We start from the raw sequence: 25,593 nt of genomic DNA on the forward strand, positions 1-25,593 counted from the left end.
CTCTTACAGGAATTTGATCATGTATTTGGCCGTATTTTCTTAGCCCATGCATCATAACTGGGTTTGCCTAAATCTGGGCTTGCCTAAAAGCCACTTACATCTGCTGGCGACCCATGCTAAATAACCATAGTAGTTGAAACTGCTCAATTGACAAATCTACGTCTATTTCTATAAATTTTCATGAAATCAACATAGTCTACACGATGAATTCTGTTGAAAAAGCCATCATATACAAAACGGGTGGAAATGAAGATAAAACCGAAACTATATGAGCTAAATGACAATTATTCATGGCAATCTTGTCATGTTTGTGAACTTACTTAACCACGTGCATGGCACAATATCCGCGTTGTGTATGCGAGAAAAACAAACCCGCGAGACGCTAAAAACTAACTCTCACTCGCCTCGCCGCCGCATTACCGCAAAACACAGCATCAACAGCGACGACGACTTGTCCCAGAAACAACTTGATAACCCAAATACATGATAATCTAATAAAGTTATGCCACTACGAATTACAAAACTTTTTTCAGGCGTCGTGATCGAGTTACGCGAGATGGAAAAAAAATCTCAGTGCGTTGATAAACAACATTTCTGTACATTGTCTTTTATTTTACAGGCAAGCGGGCATCGGCCAGGTGAGAAGACAGTGGTGATGATAACCTCTAAATCGATAATTCCAAACTTTCCCCATACAAGCTACTTGCTTCGCAAACGCATTTCAATATACTCCTGATATCGCTTTTAAAAGTAATTTATTTTCAGATGGAAAAAGTAAACTCTCACGCAACCTAGAAATAGGGAAATTGCACGATTAAGACTTCGATAGTCATATAGCTAAAACTCGACCGCCGATCACACAATTATATCTGTAATTCGATTTCTGATTTCAAAACCAAACCCCCTGTTTCGCTCCTGGCAGGCGTGGTGGGTCTTTAAGGGACACTCAATAGAAAAATCAAACGAAATTTACCAACCAAATAAATAACAGGGACAATCCCTATTCTAAGATTAAAAAAAGTCACGTATTGCGGGAAATCAATAGAATACCAGCTTGCCAGGGGTCCGGCATCGCCCCCCGAACTCGATTCCATCAGCTTTAGCTTAGTGAGTTCGGATCCCTTGACGGATGAAGATGGGAAATACCGACGTACTATGTATACTTACTTTCTACAGATGAAACAGCTTTTATGATACAAGGTCTTCTTCGCCCAGACTCGATCCAAACCGACGGAGAATCCGCACGCGGCACATTTCTCTTTATTACCATTGTTCAAAGAGTTTCTCCTCGTCACCGTGACGCGGTCGTTCGAGCCGCGTTTACCGTCCGGTCGACGTATCAGTGAAAACGATCGCTTTATGTTGTTCATATTAGGATCGAATCCCGCAGGTTGTAGGAGTTCTTCTAGTTCATTGTCCTGTTGTTGCACGTCCAAGGTCCCTGAAAATACACGTATACTCAAGATATGTATATACATATATTTCGCAATCCACGAAAAGACAATGAAACTACTTTTTAGCACTAAGTTCGAAGTTCCCGTAATGATAACTAACTCACTTGAAAGAAATGCCTTAAATGGCGGTATAAAGCATCGTAGTTGGCAAAGTGTTGGCCATAAAAATGAAGCAGTAGGGTATATATTGAAATTCTATGTTTGCCATAGCCTCAAACCACAGGGTGTGTCAGCGTGTTCCACCCACGAAAAACCCCGATCCAGTAAGCCGCCAGAAACCGCAGACTGCTTTATTACATATAGGAAAACCCGGTGTCCTAGTTCTATACAGTATGAAAAAGGTGCGCAGGCTAAGATTGGGCACAGGACCAAGATGAGCTTAGCGTTGACTCCTCGTGCAACAGGCCCCATCAGAGTCCATAAATATTATAGTTTTCATTTCACTTATTTCCGAAAAACCCAAGTCATTTACGCATGACAATAGTGCATAACAAATTTTAAACACAGGAGGAAAATAAGAAATATCATAATTGGGCCTCTAGTAAAAATATGCGAAAATCTTTCAGAGGATTTCCTAATAAATTATGTAAGTCCTAATGAGCTCGATATCGACCGACAAACGCGACGCTTTTACACCGTTTGCCGAATAGAATTATAAGCCGACAACTTAATGAAATCGTAATAATCAACACGACAATACATCTGTAGAATAAACATATCGAAATTATCGAATTATTCATTTAAGGTATGAAATATTTGGATTCTTAGAATAACTACAATCTGACTAATCATGAAACTTTGGTTTTCGCAGATTTCATCCAAAAACTATAAGATAGAGTTAAACTATTGATTATAAAGCGAATTTATATGAGTCCGTGGTTAAACCACAAACCGTATCTGGGTCTAACAGCTTATCAAAACAAGTGGAAATACGTCTCAAGAACCAATATTACGCCAGCGTATGCACCTACCACATGTTGGCTCTGGTTCGGCCCCCGAACGACCGAAAATTGCTTTTTCGTATCCCTCGAACGGCGAACCGTACCGGTTTATCGCCGGTGTTCTGCGCACGAAAACCGGACTTTTGGCCGCCCGACTAACGCGGTTAGTACGGGATGATGGCGGTGGCGGTGACAACGACGGCGGTGAGACTAATTTCTGGTAACGAGACATAATTATCTGCCGAGTTCCGAGCCGGCCGCTGCGTGTTGTCTGACACAATTCGATATAATCATAAAACTAAAAGCTTATAAGCGGCAACTGCATCCCCCGAATTGACGATTTCGGATATCGATAAACACGTGATGCTCATTTGACGACCTCAGGTGACGGACAAGTTCATCACCTCGTAATACAACCGTTCGAACTTCAACACCGATCACAATAAATCCAAATACGAGTACGCGCTTATGAAATCTAGCCGACAAAACGTTAGTCTTTGTATGGTGACTGTTTCAGTACTGTATCACTAGCCGGCTGTTTGTTCTAAATAGGTTTTCACGAGTCTTTACTTCCTGTTACTAACACACAGATAAATATATATGAATATGTTTCGCCCAGATTGTGCCAGCATCCTTTAACGTGAAAACCGTTTCCAAGTCAACGTTGGGACAGTAATTTATATCAGGAAACAACACGGGTCATTACAATGGAAATGTTGGTTATGTTTCATTCCTGTATAATCAATCTATCATACTGTGTACGTATACTATTAGCTTTTTATATGATTCGACTAATAATTTCAAGTCAGTTACATCTTCTTCATTCAAATGACCTGATGTCTTGATATTTGGAAATAAATGAATTTTTAGAGATTGAAATAAAGCTCGAGATAAATAGCCATGGCGTCCATGAAGCTCGTCAGTTTCATTAAAACACCTACTTATCTATGACCAAAACTTTATCCCACTCGCTGTCTTTCTGTTTGAATTCTTTTGACATTTCGAGTGCTAAAACTAACGGACATATATATATAATAAACTTCGTCGCTAGTTTTTTTTCTAATCAAATTGAAAAGGCGCGGAGGAGTAAGACAGACTACGAAGCCAAATAATTGCTGCGCGAACTTACGATATTTTCCGACGCTTCCTAAATGAGTTTTGACTGATTTGCAAAACTTAAACTAAAGGCAACTTTAGAGAAATAAAAAATGAATACAAACGTATTGATATTCTGGTATGAAGAACCACGCCTACGCCTTACCTGATACACTTCAGCTATAAATCCGATAGTTTATCGAATATAGGTGTTATCGGATCTCCAGCGATAACAACACAACGAAAACAAACCCTGGATATAAAAAGAAAAAACGCCGGGCAAAAACTGATGCATGACATTCACCATTTGTCAAGTGATAATTACCCACGCGCTTATGGAACATACGTTTGAGACCGTTATTACCGAGGTAATTAGAGGAAATTACCACACAAGTAGGACACTATTGGTTCCGTCTATACAGCGATACCAGAATCGACCGCGGATTATTTTTATTTCTCTCATTTCCTCGGAAAGTTTACCACCAGTGAAAGGAGTGTCATTCGTGTGTACTATCGAAAACGTCCGAAACGAGCGTAAATGCAGCTATCTTCTGCAGCCAGCGAAAAATGTCAGTTGTAGTACGATTAAACAGTAAATTCCGTATACCAAAAGTAATATCCCGAATCTAAGCGTTTTATTTTCAAAAGAAGCCTCTTACCTTCTCCCATCACAAGTATACTAATCTCAGTTTAACTCGTTTTAACTGAATAAGGTTCCTTACGAGATGTTTCCATGACTATAAATTATCGCGTCCGGTATTTACACCGTTAAACCTCGTTATTTCTGCACTTTATGATAAATAATCATCGACTCAATTCACCCCCTTTCCGAGGTAAATCAGTGCAGAGCGACCGGGGCTTTTTTTAAATAACACAAACCGATCGTTTCAAGACGGTCGAACGACCCACCAAGATTTTACTATTTTCATAATTGATTAAATTTAGTAAATTATCAATCCCTCGTGTCGAAAACGAGTTGAATTAGGTAAATTACCTCTTATTATATATTGAAGACGATACAATATGGTGGCTGATTCGGGCCACAAAATTTCAAATTCATTTTAGAAAAATCATGTTTAATATAAACAAAAGAATCGTAAAAACAACAAGTTTTGAAATCAAACTTTTTAGGTTCTTTTAGGTTTTTACTTGTTTTCCTGCCCTCAGAGTTGTGTTCGGCACCGTGCACCGAAATCAACATTTAGGTCCCGAAAACAACTTTTTAGGTTCTAATCTACTTGGACCAGCGGTTGCATAGTCATGACTTAGACTTAAGTCCAGTGTTAGACAAACTTAGTTCTATAGCCTATCTAACAACTTAAGTCCAGTCTTAAGATTTAAGACGGCTTTTGGACTTAAGCCATGACTGTGCAACTGGCCCCTGGTCCAACTAGATTCGTGACTTTAAACTACTCGCTCGGAATGTTATGAAGCGATCGCGTCCCCAGGGACTTAACTCTCAAATATTTCACCCAGAACATTTTTCGGTTAAAGTAATTTTAAGGACTTAAATAGATAAGAAATAAAAGTAATTTTAAGGACTTAAATAGATATTGCCAGGACCTAAAAGTTGCAAACAGCGGACGCGGAAACAACTTTCTTTTTCACCAGCACTTCTTTCAGCCGCCATAAGACAGACACTTCGAAGAATGAAAATGATACATCCGCACCATTATTATAGATGGAGTCTGCGTGTACGACGTAGCTAAATAACCGTATCGTGTACACGGCAAGGTTCATGATTCTATTATCGGCTTGATGATAATAAATCTTCTCTGGCGGAAGTAAAAGCCATGCTGTAATTACTACAAAATCCAGGGGCCTGATTGCGATTGTTGAACGGGCCCTGAGTCCACCAGCCACACCCGTGTAAAAACCATAGAACAAACATGTGGTGATATCAGTTTTACACGGAATGAGTTCAAATTGACACAATGCAACGAAAATGTTTAGCAATTTAATTATTTTAAAGCCATGAGTGCATGACACTTTGATGATATAAATAGATCGACTCCAACAGTGGTTCAAACTTTTCAATAATCTCAATCTGCTTCGCGTTTGACCGATAAACCAGAGAAAAATGTTTCTAATAATATGATAATAATATGTGTCTTATATAGCACCAAATCCAGCTAGGCTAATCAGAGCGCTTTACATTTTTCGATATTATTACCCCGGCCATTCTATTACTCTAACATGTATCAGTCATCTCTCCCTGGGGAGAAGTAACACCGAGCGGCTAACAAGCGTTCAGGAGTCATCTATCAGGCCAGGTACCCATTCACTCTAGGGTGGAGAGAGGCAATGAGGAAAAGTGTCTTGCCCGAGGACACTACGGCAATGACCGGCTACGAACCTACGACCTGGCTTCCCAGAGCCGAACGCTCTAACCACTCGGCCACACCGCTCCAGTTCAAGGGATTCAAGAAAACATAATATTATCATATAATACCTGTATATTTGATATAAATCGCTTTCCGTCTGTTGTACATTGAATTCAGCGATTTAGTCGGCATGTAAAATGTATCGTAGGTATCGGGATCTTTCTCGGGCCGGCCACACGCCATCCACATCAGCTGTTTCAACAATCCCATACTGATCCACAGCAATTTCTTCCACGTTTTCAGCTTTTACGAATCTTCGCTCGACAACCGGGCGTCGAAGTTAATCTTTCGGGATACAAAGTGCCGAGGATGTTCACCGATGCCTCGTTGAATATTTTCAGGTAACAATTGGCGTTTTTCCCGCTTCTACTGCCGACGAAGAATAGTCGCAACAGAAAATTCATGACAGACGACCTAACATCGCTGAATTCACGAAACGAAATACTAACCGACGAACAACGAAACGCAAGGAAAACTTAATCACGAAATATAAATATCTGTCGCGGGGAGGACTGAAGACAGACAATGAAAGAGTGAGTCATGTTTTGAAAAGAGGAACGTGCCCGGTATTGTTCATGACTGAACACTGACTGTCGTGTATAATACAGAACGCGAGATTGGGAAAGTGACCTCATCCTGATAAAAGCGGAACTCCACCCTTCGCCGGGACCTTTATCATAATAAGCCCATATCGTGAACACGTTTACATCTATGAGTCACAAATACAACTCAGATATATAAAAGACTAAACGAAATTTCAATGAACCAGCTGTCGGCTTCAGGGGACAAAATTAGAGCATTTGATATTATTATCAACAATTTTGCACGCGCGTTTCGGACAAAATAATGTAACCAAATACTTGATACGACGCCAGTAACCGACGCAAATCCCTGTCAGAAAAAAAAACAGACTGATAATTGTCAACAGAAGCCATAAATTTCAACTTGTAGAATCTAAATTTGTAGCGACGACGATATGGGCGTCGTTGTCGTAAGAGAACAACAAAAATTTTGCAATTACTTTTTTTCTCGTTTGCATGTCGGTGATTCAATGTATTGCGTATAAACATCGATGTTGCGTGTGCTATTTAGAAATTACTCAGTACTTCACGAATATGAAAAATTGATTTCACATCGCATTTTAAACAGTGTTCCGACGATGAACACCGCGATGCAATATGACAAACCAATATTATCGATGTATAGTGACTGTATGTACTATATTCATAATAAACAAATAGCCGACACCCCTTATGTTTCTATACCGGCATGGTAGACCAATATGTTTACTAATCAAAATTCGATTTTCTATAAGATACAACCCAATCAAGATGATTCACGAAACCGATGAGTTATACTGTTATGACATTGACTATTTGCTTCCAGATATATATATGGACATTTTTGCCGATTTTCAATTCCTCAAATGCAGCCACAAGGTTCAGACAGCAGGCAAAAGTAAGTTCAAACAAAAGGTTTACCTCTATAAGTATAAAGCGAGACAATTTTATCGTAAAATACCACGCGTACCAAAACAAAAGGAGCCGGTTTTATAGACTGGTATCACCTTTAACCCGGGGGGGGGGGGGCTAACCCGGTTGAAAATGAATTGACCGGTCCCTGTAGATTGTACCGCTACAGCTGTGACCCATAAGTTCCAGCGCATGATTTCGGACGAACCCGAAAGCACGCAGTGGGCTGGGATCGCTTTTTTGCCAGCGGAACATTTAGCTTTTTATCAGAGGAGCCGTCTTCTATAAAGTCCGCAAGTACATACTGCTGACACCAGCAACGGAATCTCTCTGATTGAGCAATTCGGCTACGACGCGAAATATCCGTAGAATTTTATCTTATGTGATAAAAAAAAAAGATTCCCGATGCCTGACTAAGCGGAAGATTATTTCCATCTTGTACTTCGCTACAAGAAATCGTCAGAAATAATGAAATAATGTATCATATAAAAGTCAAAAATCAAAATCAAAGTTTTTCTCATGCGTATTTGCAAATTGAAAGCATAAGATGATTTATGATGAATATACGTATTCTGTTTGTTGATGATTCTCATAGGCTATGCACATACATATTTGCACAACTTACAGTCGGTAAATTTGCACACGTTGAAGTGAATTTGGCAGAAAACGAAACCTCTGATCAAAAATATCAGTACGTACCATATTTACATAAACAAAGCGACGCGGTCGATGTGTAAATGTATCTTTGCTCCCATCCTTGCTCTTTCTTTCGAAGCTCTCCAGACGAGCCGCATAACAACCATCGAATCATCTTCCACTTGCCCATGACGGCAACCGATACTCAGTTGCCCGGTTCTATAAATTCGCGTGTTGGCCGAGTCCGTATCCAGCGGTGGGCCTTACGCCGTTACCATCGCGATGACGATGGTCGTAAAACGCGTTAAAAACATCCCCGAGTCGCACACGCACGACGGTTGTTATTCGGATACAGTCGCGCTAGGTTTGTGATAATCCATCTATTGTAACTGCAATTATTTCTCGTATCATCGGCTGATGGCTACGTATGTCAGTGACAAATGTATCGATGCGTCGTTTTAACGATTACCAGTCACAATGACGGAAAGGTATACGACGGACGCATTAGCTTTCATTAATAATGCCACACGCGAGTCCCGAAATACCGCGAAAACGCTTGAAGACAAGCTGCCGTTGTTTATTCGTGAAAATATTCGCAATTTTAATGCACATTATAGTTTTTGAATAATAATTCATCCGTTTAATTCGTCATCCCAATGCAATACACCACAAACAAAGATGACAGCTAGGATTTGCCTCGCGTTGTCGGTTGCCTTTGTCTTTTTCGCGTATTCAACTATACGTAAGTTTTACACATCCCAACAGTCATGGAGTAGAGCGTAAATGCAAATGAACTTGGATCTTAAATCACGCAGCGGAGGCAAGATTTCGAGACCTTTTTATTGAATTAGATCTGTAATTAATTCGATTACAACTAATGCGTTACAGCGTGTTATCGGGTATACGGCGAACACGCGTCCTGGGTCCATCACCGACGGTAACTCTTACTGACCCCGACGCGCTGTGACCATCTAACACCAGTACAGCTGGTCAATGAGACTGATTGTAATAAACCGCTGACAGTTCGGTCGATAACTATAGAAATATGTGTATATACATGTATGTCCCTCCGATATAATACAGAACATCTGTTACGCGCATATATGAAATGCCGTAATCAGTTTTCTAGTAATTACGATGTTCGTCTCTATCGTGTATTTAGCTCAAAATCCCAGCCGGTATATACTGTGTATTGTCTTTTCGTGTTGATCGGTTTTCTCTCACATACGAACACTTACTCGATGAACAAACGACCTTATTGGTTATTTCCCATTCCAGAAGATGCACAGCGGTGAATACCATTACCGGGGAGAGCACCAGAATCTCTCCCGCAGTATACGGTACGTACATAATATGCAACAGCGGCTAAAATCGTTATTTCCTTAATAATAATCTCTCGATCGTGTGGTGGCGTATAGACGGCTTTCTGGTTTCAGCAGCCGAAGTAAAAAGTTACGTCGTCCAGGCATATCAGCTAATCTATACGATTTTCCTCTCGAATTCATGCCAGACACGAGTCATTCACGCGCGTCTGATATTCAACGATCCGATGAAGTGAAGTCTTTGAAGGTTCTCGTTGATTTTCTAGATGCAGCTCCTATATCTAATTCCTTACGATCATTCCTAAATTGGTCGATCGCTTCGTAGCACCGTTATAGAGTACGGAATATGCCCGAGCACGAACTGTCGTATCGTAGAGCAGCACACGCTGGATCCCCGCGGGACAATAAATATAATTTCTCCTGAGTTCATCATCCAAATTGGTGCCTCGTATTTTGACATTTCGGCGCAGCCGATAGCAATACACTGCAGGCGAGTCAGTCCGTCAATTCACCGGATTTTTTCTCCGGGACAAATCCTGAAAGCCCTTTTATATGCGTGTCACGTGAAATGCTTGATCACCCTCAGTCATTCGACTGATGAAATTGTAAATACATGTTACCAGCTTCCGCGCGCAGCAGAAAGCGAAAGCATAGTTCAAGTCGCATTTTGATTTATAGCATAGCTACGTACGACTCAACGACGTGGATATTTCCTAATAGACCCGCGTGCTGCAAATCCGCCAGTGTTGATATAAAATTCCAATAATCGCGCTTAAAACCCCCTCCATTTTAGAATAGTACATTACTGTGAATGATTGCACAGTGCACAGACGCTCATTGACGGTCTGAAATATCACGCATATCCGGTTGTGGTTTTGAAAAAAATAAAATCAATCGATTTTATCACATCAAAGAAAAAACTGTCGAATGGTTCTCCCGATATGCGTCATAACATTCAAATACTGACCGGAAATGACGTTGTGAAAGCATGATCGAGTTCGAAGATGACTTCTGAACTGGTCAATCAATTCAGTTTATACGTCCATGATCAATTTAAACACGTAACTAGCGCTTCGTAATATAATAATAATGCTACTGCTTGTTAGAAATGATAGTGTCCTCCAGTCCTTCTACACACACACACACACTGTCCTAATAAACCAATGGTCTAATTTCTCAGAATATCTTACAGGATGCACTGGTATACGTCCTGCGTGAACATTTCTGAAGAAAATTTTAAAAAAAATCTTTCTGCCTCGATAGTGAATATCCATTACATTCTAGCATTACATTCCATTGTTGAAATGTCAGATCCGCCTAAATGTGAAACTTTACTTGGAAATTGGCGATTGAAGTCGAAGCGATGATGGGATTTTTCGTGGAAAGATTCTTTAAGGCTTAGAGTCGTTCCCGTATTCTTCCAGATGCGATAATAATAGCGTAACGTGAATTGAATTAATATGTCAAGAACATTAAAACGTACGTGATTAAAATCAGATTGAAAATTTATATGAGTTTTATGCGTTTCTGTCGATAAGGAATAAAAACATCATCACTTCCATGGATTAAAAATAATCTTACCTGTTATTTTGAAATTATAGAAATATTCGTCATTCATAGATCGCCTCTGTGGGTTTATTCTATGATTGTCGGGTGGTTGGGTTGCCGTCGAGTTTGTCGCCCAAATAATATCCTCCTCGAAATCTCTTTCGCGCGTTTCGTACGGGTATTTGGGTCTGATTCGGGGCGTGCTGTTCAAAGGATATGTTCGGCGATGGTATCGTTGGAAAGGATGAAACGCCATCGTCACTTCCAGTTGCTATTCACAGCTGTATCTAGAAATATATAGACTAATAACTATGATGAAAATAATCGACGAAAATGGTATATATCTTTGTACTCATAAAAGAACGTCATCTTCGTATCAGATTTATATTCCCTTTTCTAGTGGTAAGAAATAAGCATTGATTTTGTGCTCAGAGGTTTGCTGTCGAAACTATAATGTAAGATATATTCATCATTAAAAAGACGTGTAGCCTCGCCGAGTTTTCAGCAAATTGAATTATATGCTCGAGCTGAGTTGAATTGATATCCGACTGATTGAAAAATTTGACGGATGAGACTGGTATTGAATTTGGCTCATTGTTCAAAAGCCCATTGTAACAGAATGATCCATCGCGTATATAGGCCAAGAACGGACCTATAAACCTTAAAGAATTTATTTCCATTTAGCTACATTCCAAATTATACCTGTTTATCATTTATATGAATGTATACTTTCAGCAAATATTCCTGACGTGCGATTAGAATATCATGTATTTCGATATCCGTTAAAAAGGGAAGAATTTCATAAAGCTTCCAGTTTCTATGGATTCAAGTGCAGCTATGAAATGCGCAATTCGGAGCTGTCCACTATAATTTATACATCATAGCGCCTGAGAAATTTAGGATTATCAAAACAATGAATATAGAATTAACAAGACAACCAGGTGCTCCACGTTAATCTGGAAATAGTTATAAAGATCATGTGCTTAGCACGTGGTTACTTACAAATCTCGAGCGTACTTCTGCTATTATGTAATAGTTTGCATCTGCCGAAAAAATTTTATTCTAAGTGCGATGAAAATATGTTCATCATATTGTTCGAAATGCTGGATCCATCATTTCAGCATCTCTTTTTATTCCGAATTGTAGAATGAACCTAATCTTGGAATGTAGTTAAATTGAAATTTAAATCTCTATGATTAATATTACTAAATGTTAGGGTTAGGGTCCTAAAACCGTTGACAGTCTCGTTGCAGCTGGTCGTCGTTGATTAAACGCAATATTTAATCTGAGAAAAACTCGGTGTCAAACAAAAGATGAACTTGGATGAACAAATAGTTACATGAATTACAAGATCACAGAATGAAATGGAAAAATGCATAAACATATACAGATAAATGAATAAATACACATCGTCAAATGTATTTTTGATATCATAAATATACTTAGACAAACAATACACTTGCTTTCATTACTTGAAAGACCTAATCGTCATATAATATCATTTAGAAACATTATCGGATCAATTGATTATTAATCCGTTAAAAAACCGTACGATCGAAACTTACAGTTATTCGAGATTATTAAATCCGAAACGAGTTCGTCTGCTGCGTATAGCGCATCGTACGTTACAAGTAACAACTATCCGTAGACTTGCTCCCCGTTGAAAAAAAGCGCACCAATCTTCTCTCTACTGATGATAGTGACAGGTTTCTGCTCGTATTGAAGATACCACCCGCGATAATATGTACATACGGTCTTCTCGCCGATGCGCTTGTTGGTGGTGTGTTATACAACTTAACATTACGGCTATTTTACAACTTAATCGATGAATTGTCAATATTTCAAATATTGTAGAGATGTTGTCCCAGACTCTCCTATTCAGATAACGATCAACAAGAGCACTCGAAGTCAACCCCCTTAACAACGCAAATCATTCGATTTACACCTACACATAACGGCCAACACTACCGTTTGGATAATCGGAATAGGAGAATTTTTAATTGGCCAATTTTCGTCGGAAATTACCATTGCGAGCCATTGATGATCAAATTCCAACTTCTGATTGAATTTATCTTTCAATGGGGAGAGGTCAAATGTCGCATTCACGACCAAACTGGCGGCGTTGGTGGTCCAAATCCAATGGACCATCTGTTTCATAAATTGAAAACAGATTGTTCCATATCTAACGTACATGCATTACATAATTGATTCTCAATTTTCTCGTATGAACCAATTAAACTTAGCCGGTAAATCGTGGGATTTTTCGTTTCGAAAAGGAAGGGTTTTTTAAAGTAATTAACTGAGAAATATTCTAAAGTATTTTATTCCTCGTCTGGGTGGTTTTTATGCCGAATTACAAACCTATTTAATGGTACTCTTTTTAAGAAAATCCGTTTATGCCATAAAATCGGAATCAATCGGAAATGCTAAAAAAAGGTTTTTTCTCCTAACCGGATACTTGAACTTATACTGAATTCCGTATTGCGAAAAATTACCGCGGTTTTAAGACTATTTCATTTTTCAACCAATCAAAAACAACAAGTTCCAATCAATTGCACAAATCTTTGTTTATTTATAAGAACGATTATACTTAAAAAGGACAATTCTTTTGATGTCTTCGATTGGCACACGTGGGTTGCCTGGATGATAGGAATGAAAAATTTAAGTAGAAACAAATAAACCAAATAAAAATACTTTTAAAAATGTAATTGTTTAGAAAATGTCTGTTTGGTGTCTTTTTAGCATAATAATTGCGCGGACGCTTATCGTCGCTTTTTAGTGTAGACTGGTTGCCTGTCCCATTCAATATGAAGAGACCGATAACCAGTCTACTTTTAGTGCAACCCGGTAAAGGCGCGTCTGTTTGAAGGTCGCCGCCAACTTGATAGTCCTCCGATCCACTATGGATTTCACTTTAAGATGTGATTAAAATTGATTTTGTAAACTCCACGAGCTTGAAGTGCGACGAAATTATCATAAACAAGTAATGAAGCTAAAATTCGATTTAAAACAAAGCTATTTAGCCCGCATGTCCTTCCCTCTCTAGACCCATCATAATAGTAGGCCTACCGCTCAAATTCAATCGCCATCCTCCAACCTCCTTCCCTGACCCCTTGTTAAAATCTTCTGCAAAATGGAAATTGAGGATACTGTTGTTAAGCCTGTACAACCCCAAATTCTGTTCAATTATCTGTCTATCACCTGATTGAAATCGGACAATCCTGAAAATGTCGAGCGAAGAGAGTGGCGCTATCAACAAAGAAATAAAGCAATATCTGAAACTGTTCTGCATAACCGATAACGAGAACGACCTGTTAGAAATTGTTCAACGGATCGAATCGATCGCGGTGATTCATGATTTCGCGGATGACAAAATATTGACGAGCGAATTTTTTCGTAAGGCGACGTCAGTTTTTCGTTCACCTTACGCGCGAGAACTCGTCACAGCGCTGATAGCGGCGCTGAACGGATTCACCGCTAGAGATCGCGTGAGGGAACGGGTTCTGAAAGGAGGAATTCATCGCGACGTTTTAAAAACCCTTCGATCGGTCGTCGGCTCGAAACATCCGTTAGACCGCGTACTAGCCGACCAAGCGTCGTTATTCATGCGCAATCTTTCGAAAGTTCCAATGGCGTTAAGATTTCATTTCATCGATGATAACGTCGTCGGGGTTTATACGAAATTGCTCGACTGCTGGGACTCGCAGATATTCCAGCCGTCGGAAAGCGCGATGAACCGTCTCGGCGAATTGGCGCTCGGAAAATCGCTGATCGCAATCGTCGCCGCCGACGAAGAGAAACATTTCGTGCGAAGATTAAAAGCGCTGCGCGACGTGTTGGAAATTCCGTGTTTCATGCGCGCGAAAAGTCTCGAGCTCTACGATACGACGTCGCCGGACAAGGACGTCAACATCAGAGTCGAAATGATGAAACTCGCCGATATTTGGAGCGAAGTAAAACTCGATGCGGATAATTTGAATGAGGACCGAACCGTCGCCGTCGTTGAAGAAAAGAAATACGTCGATGTCGAAGTCACTTTTGTCGGTGAGTTTTTCGTTCATTGAAGAATTGCCAAAGTCTTCATGTTTTCATGCTAGGAACCATGATTTTAGAAGTTTTGAAAATAATCCATAATGAATGGCATGAAAACGTATTTCTAAAATTGATTGAGTTTATGAAATGGAGTTTCTGTGCTCTGGTTCAAATGAGTTGAAGAAGACTTCTTTAGCAATCCTTCAATACAGTGCAAAATGGATAGAAAATCAATGGCTTATTCAGACTACAGTTTCACTGGTTGTATAAAGACCAATATTGGAGATATTCATTAGATTAAGCAAAATATCCCCAAAAAATCAATCCCAGAGAAAAAAATTGGCTTAAGTCATTTATTCGTAAGGTAATGCATTCCTCCTTTTCACAGTTGATGGATGTTCGTTTTGGGCTCAGCTTTCGAAAACGAGCATCGACAAAGTCAAAGAAATTCGGCAGAAAATAACTTCATTCTCGCCGGAGGAACGGAAGTATTTGCAGATGCCGCCGCCAAACGGCTGTTTTGTTTGTCTGTCACATGACTCTAATCCGATCAATGGGTGAATTATGATTTCAGTATATTTTCAATATTTTAACGTATTTTTTCTCCTATGCGCGACAGATAAGAATTTGCATCTTTATATCTTATTTTTTCGCAGGTACGCTCGCGGTATTGTATTAACCAGTACTGAAAACAGTACAACAGTTTTTACTTTGGATTATGGTGTCAAAGTCACTGTTCCGTGGAGTCAATTATTTTATATATCTCCGAAAATGGGATTGAAAGGTTTAGGACCCCAGGCAGTTTTCTGTCGATTAAACGGTGAGTTTTCAAAAGCATATATCAGGGTTCATTCGTAGCGAATCAATGTGCTTTTAAGTGCTTAGTTTTGAAGGGCCCTCACCTTTCACAACAATTTCAAAAAGTGTTCAAATACAAAGTGCTTACTTTGGACTTTTTGTATCCCAAATTATTTTTTTAGGAAAATTATGCATTATGCCAATATTAATGCCTGCATAAAAAAATATAAAGAAATACATAGGACGAAGCTGTGCAGTCTTTTATGCGTAATAAAAAAAGTAACACTTTTGCCTTACGAAAGTGCTTAAAAAGTGCTTTCTAATACTGTCGAAGAGTGCGGAAAAGCGCTTACTTTTGTCTCAGCCGCATGTACTAAGCACCCTGTATGTACTGTTAACTCTACCTAGCAAGTCCGGTTGGATTCTACTAGTTCGCCAACAAACCCTAATCAAATTTGATGATAATGATAAGTAAGTTACGTGATGACACCTTTCTCCAATAGGTACATGTCCTGCGACGAGTCACAGAGCAGTTTTAAACAACATTTTGGGAACTTTCTATAACTTGTCGATTGACTCTATCTCTATTTGTAAGTAGAAATGGAATTTGAAGGTATCAGTATATATTTTGACCGAATTGTTCCGAATTGTATGGACCATAGATCTCGGCCAATAAGCCAGGGACGGATCTTCTGCGAGACTCTCCTAGGTCCGGTCAAATTTTTGCCCCATTTATTTTAAGGCAATTTGATAAAAAAAGTACATTTCCTTGACACCAATTAAGAAAAGTACCATTTATGACAATTTTGTCAAAAATTCTAGAAATGGATAAAAGTGATGCTGCCAGAATGCCATTTCTTAATAATTTGCCCTAACATATTTGGTAAGACCCTCAGACCACCAGATTTTTTCTCTAAAATATCATGGTGAACGTTTCACAATCTCACTCTGCTCTCTACTCTACTCTTTCTAGGTAGGTGTCTGTTTGATACTTCAGCGATGGATCGACTGTTGCAACTTTCCGTATGTACCGATGCTGATGTATCCATGCACGCGTCGAACGTCATCGGTAGTATAGCCGCTCAGTCATCCCTTCGTGAAAAAGTTGCGCAGAAAGGTGCTTTGAAACTAATGCTCGGTAGGTATAGTGCCACAGACCCCCACTTGCGTCGACCAAACGCTGATAGTAAAGGGTTCGATACAATGCATACGATAAAGGACTCAGATACCTTTAGTTAAGTTTGCGCTCGGTAAAATTTGACTTGTGAAAATGTAACATCAGATACTACAGTCGGCCTCATTAGCAGTTTTTAGAACTTGACTGATACTATGTTCAGGTATAAAATGTACGGCAACAAGCAGCTCATTAGACTGAGCTTTGAGAAAGGAGGACAAAAGACTGATAATAAACTAAACCCGCAGTGACGATTTTACAATTTATATTCCGACAGTTTTGAAGTTTTGACATAGTCTTAGTAATGGTATACGGTACATTAGTTACATATATATTGGTATAAACTGTCTTATCTGTGTCTTAGCGATCGTCTCTTAGTTCTTGTCCCTATCCTTCTTTAGCAACATCTATATTTTTAAACTACTATATACCTGAATTATGTTATTTACGTTTCTCTGAAAATGAAGTTAAGCCAAAATTTCGAAACTGTCAGAAAATAGATTGTTAAATCATCAACTGTGGGTTTTGTTTTTAGCACTGAAATACTGGGATCGATATCAGTCAGTCTCCCAGTAAAAAAAAAGACAGTGATATGAATCTTCTTACTAATGTTTAGTGGTAATCATATTTACAGACTTGTCAGTAACAGCAGCTACAGAACCATTCAACGACGATAAAGCCCGCATTTTAAGTGCTTCACTCGGCGCTATCGTCAATATTTTGTACAACTGTTTGGACAATAAGAACATGTTCCTCGGGTTGGATGGTAAATATTTTTTTCTTCGAAAACCGGAACCCAGTTCCGTAGTTGTGAGTAAGGTTTGAAATTATGTAGCTGATAGTTTTATTGCAATGAAAGGGTGGCCACTGACCTGGAAAGTTCAGGGAATCTGAAATCTCAGGTAAAACTCGGGGAATACGGATATGTTATTGACCACACGTTTCTTTATCACTGCATGATTCATAAAAAAATGAATAAATTGTAACATTTTAAATCAAGAAATTTCTCAGATTTTCTGTTATTACATGGAAAAGTCAGGGAAAATTTTGTAAATTTGTAAATTGGCAGAAAGTGGCCACCCTGAATGGTTAAAACTCTCAAGCTCTCAGTCAAAACTGCGGAACTGGGTCCTTGTTATGTATACTGAATACCATTAAGTCGATGAACCTTTCTTTCATTGCCTTACCGACTTGCTCTGTCCCTAGGCTTGGAAACAGTAAGATACATTTATAAGAATGTAACCCATACAGAATGTCGTGGTCGAATTAGTCAATTAATCAACGTATTGAAAGCCCAAAATAAAGCGACGAGATGTCAAGTCGCAAAAAATAAGCCGACATCAACAAAATCCGAGTAAGTGCAGCTGGTAGATATATATCTCTGTTGATAGTTAGACGGCCGTCATATTTTGTTTTCTGTTGCTTTCATCGTGACCGTTCATGGTTTGCAGCGGTGATGTGGATTACTTTGCGCGTCCGAGACGGAAATCTGTTGAATTATCCCAGCACGCGATTCGTAAAGTTACAATGGTAGCTTTGAATAAAGAAAGGCTGAAAGATGTAAGTTCATCAGAAACCTGTGTTTATATACTATAACATGGTCCCTGCAACTCCTCAATTCCTTTTGAAAACTTTTAAACAGAACAGGCTTTTTAAATTGAAATTCCTATGATTTCAGCAAAATGCCTTAGACTCCTTTGAAACGCAATTAAAATTTTTTTAGTACACAACCCATAACTCTATATTTCTATATTCCTATATTTGGAACCAGAATATTCTAGTTATCCAATTCTATGCTTATTGAATTAGAAATCAAGTTTATAATTATAAAAGATCAAAATTTCCTTACAAGACCACCAAATTAACAGCTTGCGGAGATAAACAGTACCGACTTTAAGAGAAGTCTTCTGTAATTGGGATATGAAAGTGATGGAGACATTTCCTTGAAATTTGAAAGTTTCTCCTATTTAACTTCTTGAAAACTCCTTAGATATTCCAGAATGGCTGATCTGTTGAGCCCCTGCTATAAATGAGTGATTTAAGGAGGGTTAATCTCTTGACCTCATTCAACATTGATCATTGATTATCAATCTGTTTGTGCAGGATTCGAGCGATGAAGAAGTGAATGAGCCGCTGTTGATGAAAAACCGGTCGAATGACTCACAAACCGATGTGGTTCCCGTGAATGCTGCCTATATGAATGTAGACTGCTCCTACTACGTACAAGGTATTCTTTCCCTCATTTCTAGCAACTGATTATCAATAGATGTTTGTTCAGTCTTGTGGATATCAGTAAATATACACTGCCTCACTAACATTGATTTGACTACTCATTGATACAAAAAAGAAACTTATATCGCATGGATCAAGATTCGGAATAATTTGCTGATGATGTGTGTATGTTTACATATTGGAAACTAAGGAAATCGTTTATGATTTTATAGGTTTGCTGGTCAATTTCAAACATGATGAGAAAAATGAGATTATTACGACTACGCAATTGCATCAAATATCTTCCGACGTTCTGGAGAAAATTGTCTGCGGTTTCTTGAATAGCGGTGAGTGTTCTGGTATTCTGCACTAAAGAAGCGTTGGGGTCCTACAGAGGTTGGCATCTGTGGCATATGTCCCCTTATTGTATGCCCGATATAAGTCGTAACTGGCAATAACAGAAATCTTAGTAATGGAAACATGTTTTAACTATAGTAAGTACATAAACAGGGTAGCCACTTACCTGGAAATCAGGGAGAAGTCAGGAAAATGTTCTTCTCTTCAGAACAGTCAAGGAATATTAAGGGAATTTTGTAAAAAGCTTAAAGTCAGGGATAAGTCAAGGAAATATGTTAAAATCACTGTATCGCACGTAAACAATGTGTTACAAAATATATTTTACATATTGGACTGTGTTAATTGATTGGGTTCTTAGCAGATCGAGTCAGGATAAACAATGATAAACAGCATGTCATAGAATAGACAGGTAAAAAACAGGATTGATATCCCACCCCCATTGAAACCTCAAACTACCCTCACTGTTACCCTCTTCAAAAATTCCTGCGCCGCGTCATAAGAATGAAAGACTAATGATTTTTGTATTTTTCTGCAGGTATCACCGGTAGTATTTATTTCGGAATAGCCAAGGAGCTACGGGTGATCGGTATACGCATCACGAGACCGGAACGAGATGAATTTCGTCTGGCGGTCGATCGATTCATGGGTCGCCTGAAACCGATCATAAATCCCACAGCGTACGAGGTCACCTATTCGCCGGTGGTCTACAAACAGAATCACGATTCTCCCGAATCCAGGATTCATCTGAACGATCTACACGTGATTGGTATGTGTTAGAATTTTGTTCAGAATATTAGTCCTTTTTGATTACCGGTGCCTGTCTATAGGACACTCGGTTTTTAATTGTCGCATATTTTTCTTACATTTTGGAAATGATCAGTTTTCAACCCGGCCTAGAGGTCAACAAGAGTACCAACTAGACTGCAGGGGTCAGATTCATGTGAAAAATGTGAAGAATTGTGAAGCATAAATGTCTGCTTCAAAAATCGTGGAAAAAAAACGGAAGAATTCGACAAATTCATGAAAAATAGGATCGTGATCAGTAACCGCTTATGTTGTTATTGTACCTTGATATGAGAAAATCTGAACCTGTAAAAGAATTTGAAAAATTCTGGTGTTGCGAAAATTCCAGAGTTCATCAATCTGATCGCTGAGATTCTGATCCAATTTCGTTGTGTTTCTTGCTTGTGCTGGGATCTTATCCGTAAAGACTAACTAATTATTTACACGTTACGATTGAGCTTTATTTGCGATACGTCCCATGACAATGGCGTCATTCTCCCATCTCTAAATCATGTGACATATTTTGATTGATTCATACAAAACATTCCTCTTTTCCTCTTTCAAGATTTTGAATTTAATTGATCGAGAGCAATCTATGTTACTCCCTGCATTCCTCGGCAATTGGAACTATGAGATACAATCCCTTGAAACTGTACCATATTTTCATGGAGATTAATACCAGGATCGTTGCCCGCATTCTACAGCATGTTGTGTTTCTTGCTCGTCCAGGGGCCAGTTGCATAGTCATGGCTTAGACTTAAGACCAGTCTAAGACCAACTTAGTTCTATAGCCAATCTAACAACCTGAGACCAGTCTGAAGATTTAAGACCACTTTTGGACTTAAGTCACGACTGTGCAACTGGCCCCTGGGGTCTTATCCTTAAGCTTCGGCAGTAGATAAAGACTGACCAATAGATATGCACGGTGTTACGACCAAGTTTTATTTGTGTTATGTCCAATGGCATTCTAAAAATCACATGACATAATTTGAATGATACCGGGTACGCGTAGTATATAAACGATGTGTGTTGAATGTTGCAGAGATTAAAATAAAGAGGTGCTATGACGCACTATACTGCTGTCACGATGGAAAGAACTATTCCAGAACGAAAAGTGCCGAAACTATAGAATGCAGCGCTCAGGTTTGTGCATAGTACATCAAATAACGGTGTCTCCAGCAGTTGAAATTGGTTCAATAACCATAGATTCACTTAGAACTCACAAATTTGTTTTTTTTTTTTAGGCCGTGCGTGAACGAGCATTAGCGATTGCAGAAGACAAGTGGGGTGCTGAAGTGGTTCAGCTGCGGCAAGAAATTGCCGCATTAAAAACGATGATTGAAGATTGTCGAAAAGATTCAAAACCGAAGAAATTCGTGCCAAATAAGATTACGTAGTTGAATAATGATAAACATAGCTATGTAGACTGCCTTCAGTATTACAGTATAATGTTATCAAGTTTTTGTAACGAACAAGCTTTTTTAAAAAGAAATGCATTTAATTAACCCAAGAAACCATAAGTATTCCGTAAGTGCGTAGCATTATATGTTTGAATGATGATATGTTGCAATGTAGTTTTATATTATCAAGTTTTCGTAATGAAGAAGCTTTTTAAAAAGAAATGCATTTTATAGAATGAAATATGTTCGTTTTAAATTGTCGTTGAACAAGTTGGGGAGGAGATCACTTATTATGGGTATAAGTTGCCTGGTCAAACCGTTAATTAATGCGATGAAATGGTGAGCATTAAGACCAAAGAAGGATTTTTTATCAGGTGAAGGACTTGCAGGAGACAAGGTTTTTTTCAACTTGACTACCGGTATGCTATGTTGGTTGACTAACAGTGAATGACATACCCTCTATATCTGTATGGTAAATCCCTGATTATCTCACGATGTCAAGTCCCTAGCAGTGGTTGGTAAACAAACTTTGACATCACTAGAAAAACCCTTGTAATGGGGCAATGAATATTGGAACTGAGGGATCAAGGACTGAGTTTAATTAGGTCAGTTCTACAGTAACTCGCCTTACTCTGACATGGCCAACTCAATTCGGATGAAAATGAAATAATTTTCTGACATTCTAACCTATTGTCCTATCCATAACTCAAGACTGCTTACGTCGGGCCGAGTTTGTCTGAGAAAAAGGTGGTTAACTTATCGTGGCGATGATTAAGGTCCAAAGGGGTTGGCTACAGAGGAACGACGAGGCCATGACTCGAGGAATTCATATCCTGTAATCACTGGCCAGTTATACTTAAACATCGACAAAGATATATCACTTGATGTACCTGTTTTATTTGTTTTCAAACAATTCCGTTTATCATACGTTCTACATGTATAATCTACAGTTATATACTTGTTCTAACGAACAAAATGCATCACAATTAAAATGCATATGGCTTCTTGCAACAGGAGGTCGAAAGCGAAAATTGCCTTTGACCAAAAAATAGTTTCCTGAAATATCGGTATTTTCTTCCTTTCGCAACCACAAATCGACCCGAATAAATATGTTGTATTCCTTTTCAATTAAGCTTGAAGTTCTTATAACACTTACACGTCTGCATAGAATCTGTAGTAACCCATGTTGTAAACAAAGGCCATCTAATCTACCTATCATAAAATATCATATCGGTGGTGGTAGTAGTAGTATTTACAGATAAATTAATCTAGTTATAATAAAGTTTACATAGTTTAATCGATAATATATTATAATACTGAGGTATGTACATCATTTACACATTACTGTACAAATTCATGAGTATATATTATTACTTGACCACAACACAAGAGTTTATATTGTTTATGATACAATGTAGTCGTCGTGAAGAATTATATTTGAGTTTCTTTACACAGAATTTTTATAGATTTCAAATATAGTCGGAGCAGCTTTATCTGTATTTATTTATGAAAGCTATGGTTAGATAAATATTAAGGAAATACATTAAAAAATTTCTTTCATTGAGCATGCATTTTTTGTTCTTACAAAAATTATCTTTATCGTGTTTAGATAATTAACGAAATATAGCAAATGTGAATCAAGCTAAAAATCACACAAATATAGGTCACAGCCTTCACAAAATCGAATAGAAATATAGAGTATCATATAGAGAAACCACTGTTATTGCTTTTTTCTTACGTTTCGGATGGAATCCTTCCACCCATCTTCAGAGTTTATTTCAAAAACTCATTTCAAAAGATGGGTGGAAAGATTCCTACTGAAACGTAAGTAAAAAAACAATAACAGTTGTTTAAATTGATAATGTGGGTTTCTCTAAATGATATATACATCAAGACTGGGAATAGTTTTTACTATTTACAATTTAGAAACTTGGAGCTTTGATAATGTGCAGTAGATAAGAATGACATCGTTCATTTCTATTCTTCACGGGCCATCAGAAGCCAAGTAATGAACTTTGGTCAATTACCATTGACAAACTGTTGTTAATTAGAGACAAAATTAGTTCATTTTCAACCATTTCGACCGTACAGTCGAATTTACGTAACTCACAAACTATGAACAAGGTTGGCCTACAGGCAGGATCTAGTTTAAAAGAAAGTTAAAAACGAATACGTTCTGGACCCGGTTTCACGGTACTAATCCGGATTGATTCGAACTTTCAAATTCAGTGAAATGAATATGTGTACGCCTACCAACTTATAGTCATAATCTCGTTTTGTGAAACTAGCTCCCTACCTAGGAGTTAAGTAACAACCATTCTGTACAAGCAACCCTGGACCCAGTTTCATGAAAAGGATGAACTTTTAAATCAATTTAATATTTATTATTAATTCAAGTATCTTATAGCCATTTAGGAGTTGATAATGTTTGCGACACTGGCCCCTGGGCTGATTTTAAAAGTGCCAAAATATTGCACCAAACCTCTATCACACATGCCGGTAATATACAAATATGCTACGCAATCGAGTACATCTATACACAACAGGCATTCTTTCACACTCCATCGTAGAAGAATATCACAGGCAAAATAAGCAGTTTGTGACAAAAATACCTCACTCAACAACACAGTCAAAAAGCATTTCTTTAAAAAAATCATTTACGAGCAGAAAGAATAATTACTTCCAAGAACCATAACTTCCCTCTGGAAGACTTGACTTCTGAAACCAGCACGCATTTTTTTCATTTTGTATGTTTACCCGCAGTATATGTGATACTGTACTGCGCCATCTTATCTTTTCGGTCTTGGTTAATTTTGATGCAGCTGAATCCAGTTCCACGATACCTCTTAGTTACATATCAATTTTAACAAGGAATTGTCAAACTGGATTCAAAAGATCAACAACCGAATAATTTTTTCTCCGCAAAAGCAATATCTGGTTTATTTGAAATTATGTCTTATATATCTATAGGATTTAAATCGATAATATCGATTCTGTACGAGTTAAGCGCAGTTTACAAACTGGATGAAAATATCTAAAGCGCCGTAATGAAGCCCCATGAATAACCACAGCATAGCATGATAGCACGAACCATATCCGACGTACCCGTGCTGGTAATTGTTTGAACAACTGCGAAGAATTACGACAATAATAGCAGTTAACACTGACAATGAAAATCACCCAGTAGCAGTTAGCCCAATGCTTGCATTAAATGTACATGTATAAATATACATACACATTTCATCTACAAAAATACGATCCTATATACTGGTCTCAGAAAGGTCACTTCTTTTTTAATTACGATAAAATTTGCCAAGTGTCAAAATAGTTGTCATGTTAACATGTGCTGCATAGAAAAATATGTTGTGCGAAATTTCAAAATAATTTTTTTTCTTCATGATTAACATACTAACAAATGAGCAGACTCTTTTCGTAAAATGATAACATACAGCAGGGCCCAGTGGCAAAGTTGTAAGTCTGTTGAAAACCAGTCCAAGGCAGTCTTAGTTCAATTACCACTCGTACAACTTAAGACCATTTTTCGACTTAAGTCTGCGTCGTAATAGTTTCGAATAAATTTCAACCAGGAATAAACGTTAACTTTGATGCTTATTTACAGTATGAAGGAGTTTTTTCATGTCGACAAACTTTTCATTTAAATGAACTAGATTAATTTCTTAATGAGACTAGCATTTCCACACATAGTTGATATACACACACACACACACACGCGCATCGTAAAATGCCCTAATTCTATAGCGGTATTATGCCGAACAAGGTTTTTAGGTACCAGCATTTTCCGGTTCCGGGGCAGACGTAAAGCTTTTCCGTCGCATCATCAATTTTTCGGGATCGTTCGAAGCCATATTCGTAAAATCGCGGAAGACATCGTTGAACGTTGCATCGCCTGCGGTGAAAGTTTTGAAATACATAGACAGTGAAAATATCAAAATCTCGCAAAACTCATCGACCGATATTAGAGAACT

The 25,593-nt window shown here is 38.3% G+C and overlaps 3 protein-coding genes across 13 annotated transcripts in view; 1 reads left to right on the forward strand and 2 right to left on the reverse strand.

Annotated features, from left to right (window-relative positions):
* LOC141908869 (rap1 GTPase-activating protein 1-like) overlaps window positions 1–10,932 on the reverse strand; it is a 69,322-nt gene extending 58,390 nt beyond the window's left edge. For 4 of the 8 annotated variants that reach the window (XM_074799115.1, XM_074799111.1, XM_074799114.1 and 1 more), the window contains exons 1-2: window positions 2,426–2,819; window positions 1,168–1,441 (exon numbers count right to left, since the gene is read on the reverse strand). In XM_074799115.1, the coding sequence (XP_074655216.1) occupies window positions 1,168–1,441; window positions 2,426–2,627 (476 nt within the window). In that variant the 5' untranslated portion in view covers window positions 2,628–2,819. Of the gene's footprint in view, window positions 1–1,167; window positions 1,442–2,425; window positions 2,820–3,656; window positions 3,719–5,942; window positions 6,468–10,885 lie in introns of those variants that run through there. The other 4 variants (XM_074799116.1, XM_074799113.1, XM_074799117.1 and 1 more) reach the window with 4 other exon arrangements.
* A 2,804-nt stretch (window positions 10,933–13,736) lies between these two features.
* LOC141907998 (uncharacterized) lies at window positions 13,737–21,604 on the forward strand. Of its 3 annotated transcripts, XM_074797759.1 has the most exons (13): window positions 13,737–14,896; window positions 15,273–15,441; window positions 15,541–15,704; window positions 16,186–16,272; window positions 16,656–16,820; window positions 17,491–17,622; window positions 18,063–18,210; window positions 18,308–18,416; window positions 18,960–19,083; window positions 19,301–19,414; window positions 19,960–20,190; window positions 21,250–21,350; window positions 21,452–21,604. In XM_074797759.1, the coding sequence occupies exons 1-13, from the start codon at window positions 14,080–14,082 to the stop codon at window positions 21,602–21,604; spliced, it is 2,514 nt and encodes an 837-aa protein (XP_074653860.1). In that variant the 5' UTR covers window positions 13,737–14,079. The 3 variants fall into 3 exon arrangements, with proteins under 3 accessions (XP_074653860.1, XP_074653861.1, XP_074653862.1); XM_074797760.1 differs by lacking the exons at window positions 21,250–21,350; window positions 21,452–21,604 and adding an exon at window positions 20,305–21,148; XM_074797761.1 differs by lacking the exons at window positions 21,250–21,350; window positions 21,452–21,604 and adding an exon at window positions 19,786–19,833 and having other exon boundaries at window positions 19,960–20,096.
* Window positions 21,605–21,802: 198 nt separating this feature from the next.
* The window catches only part of LOC141907997 (arf-GAP with coiled-coil, ANK repeat and PH domain-containing protein 2-like), a 37,365-nt gene continuing 33,574 nt past the window's right edge, over window positions 21,803–25,593 (reverse strand). For both annotated transcript variants that reach the window (XM_074797758.1, XM_074797757.1), the window contains one exon: window positions 21,803–25,514. In XM_074797758.1, the coding sequence (XP_074653859.1) occupies window positions 25,390–25,514 (125 nt within the window). In that variant the 3' untranslated portion in view covers window positions 21,803–25,389. The remainder of the gene's footprint in view (window positions 25,515–25,593) is intronic.

Source organism: Tubulanus polymorphus, chromosome 7 (assembly GCF_964204645.1).
Source record: "Tubulanus polymorphus chromosome 7, tnTubPoly1.2, whole genome shotgun sequence".
NCBI classification, from domain to species: Eukaryota; Metazoa; Nemertea; class Palaeonemertea; order Tubulaniformes; family Tubulanidae; genus Tubulanus; species Tubulanus polymorphus.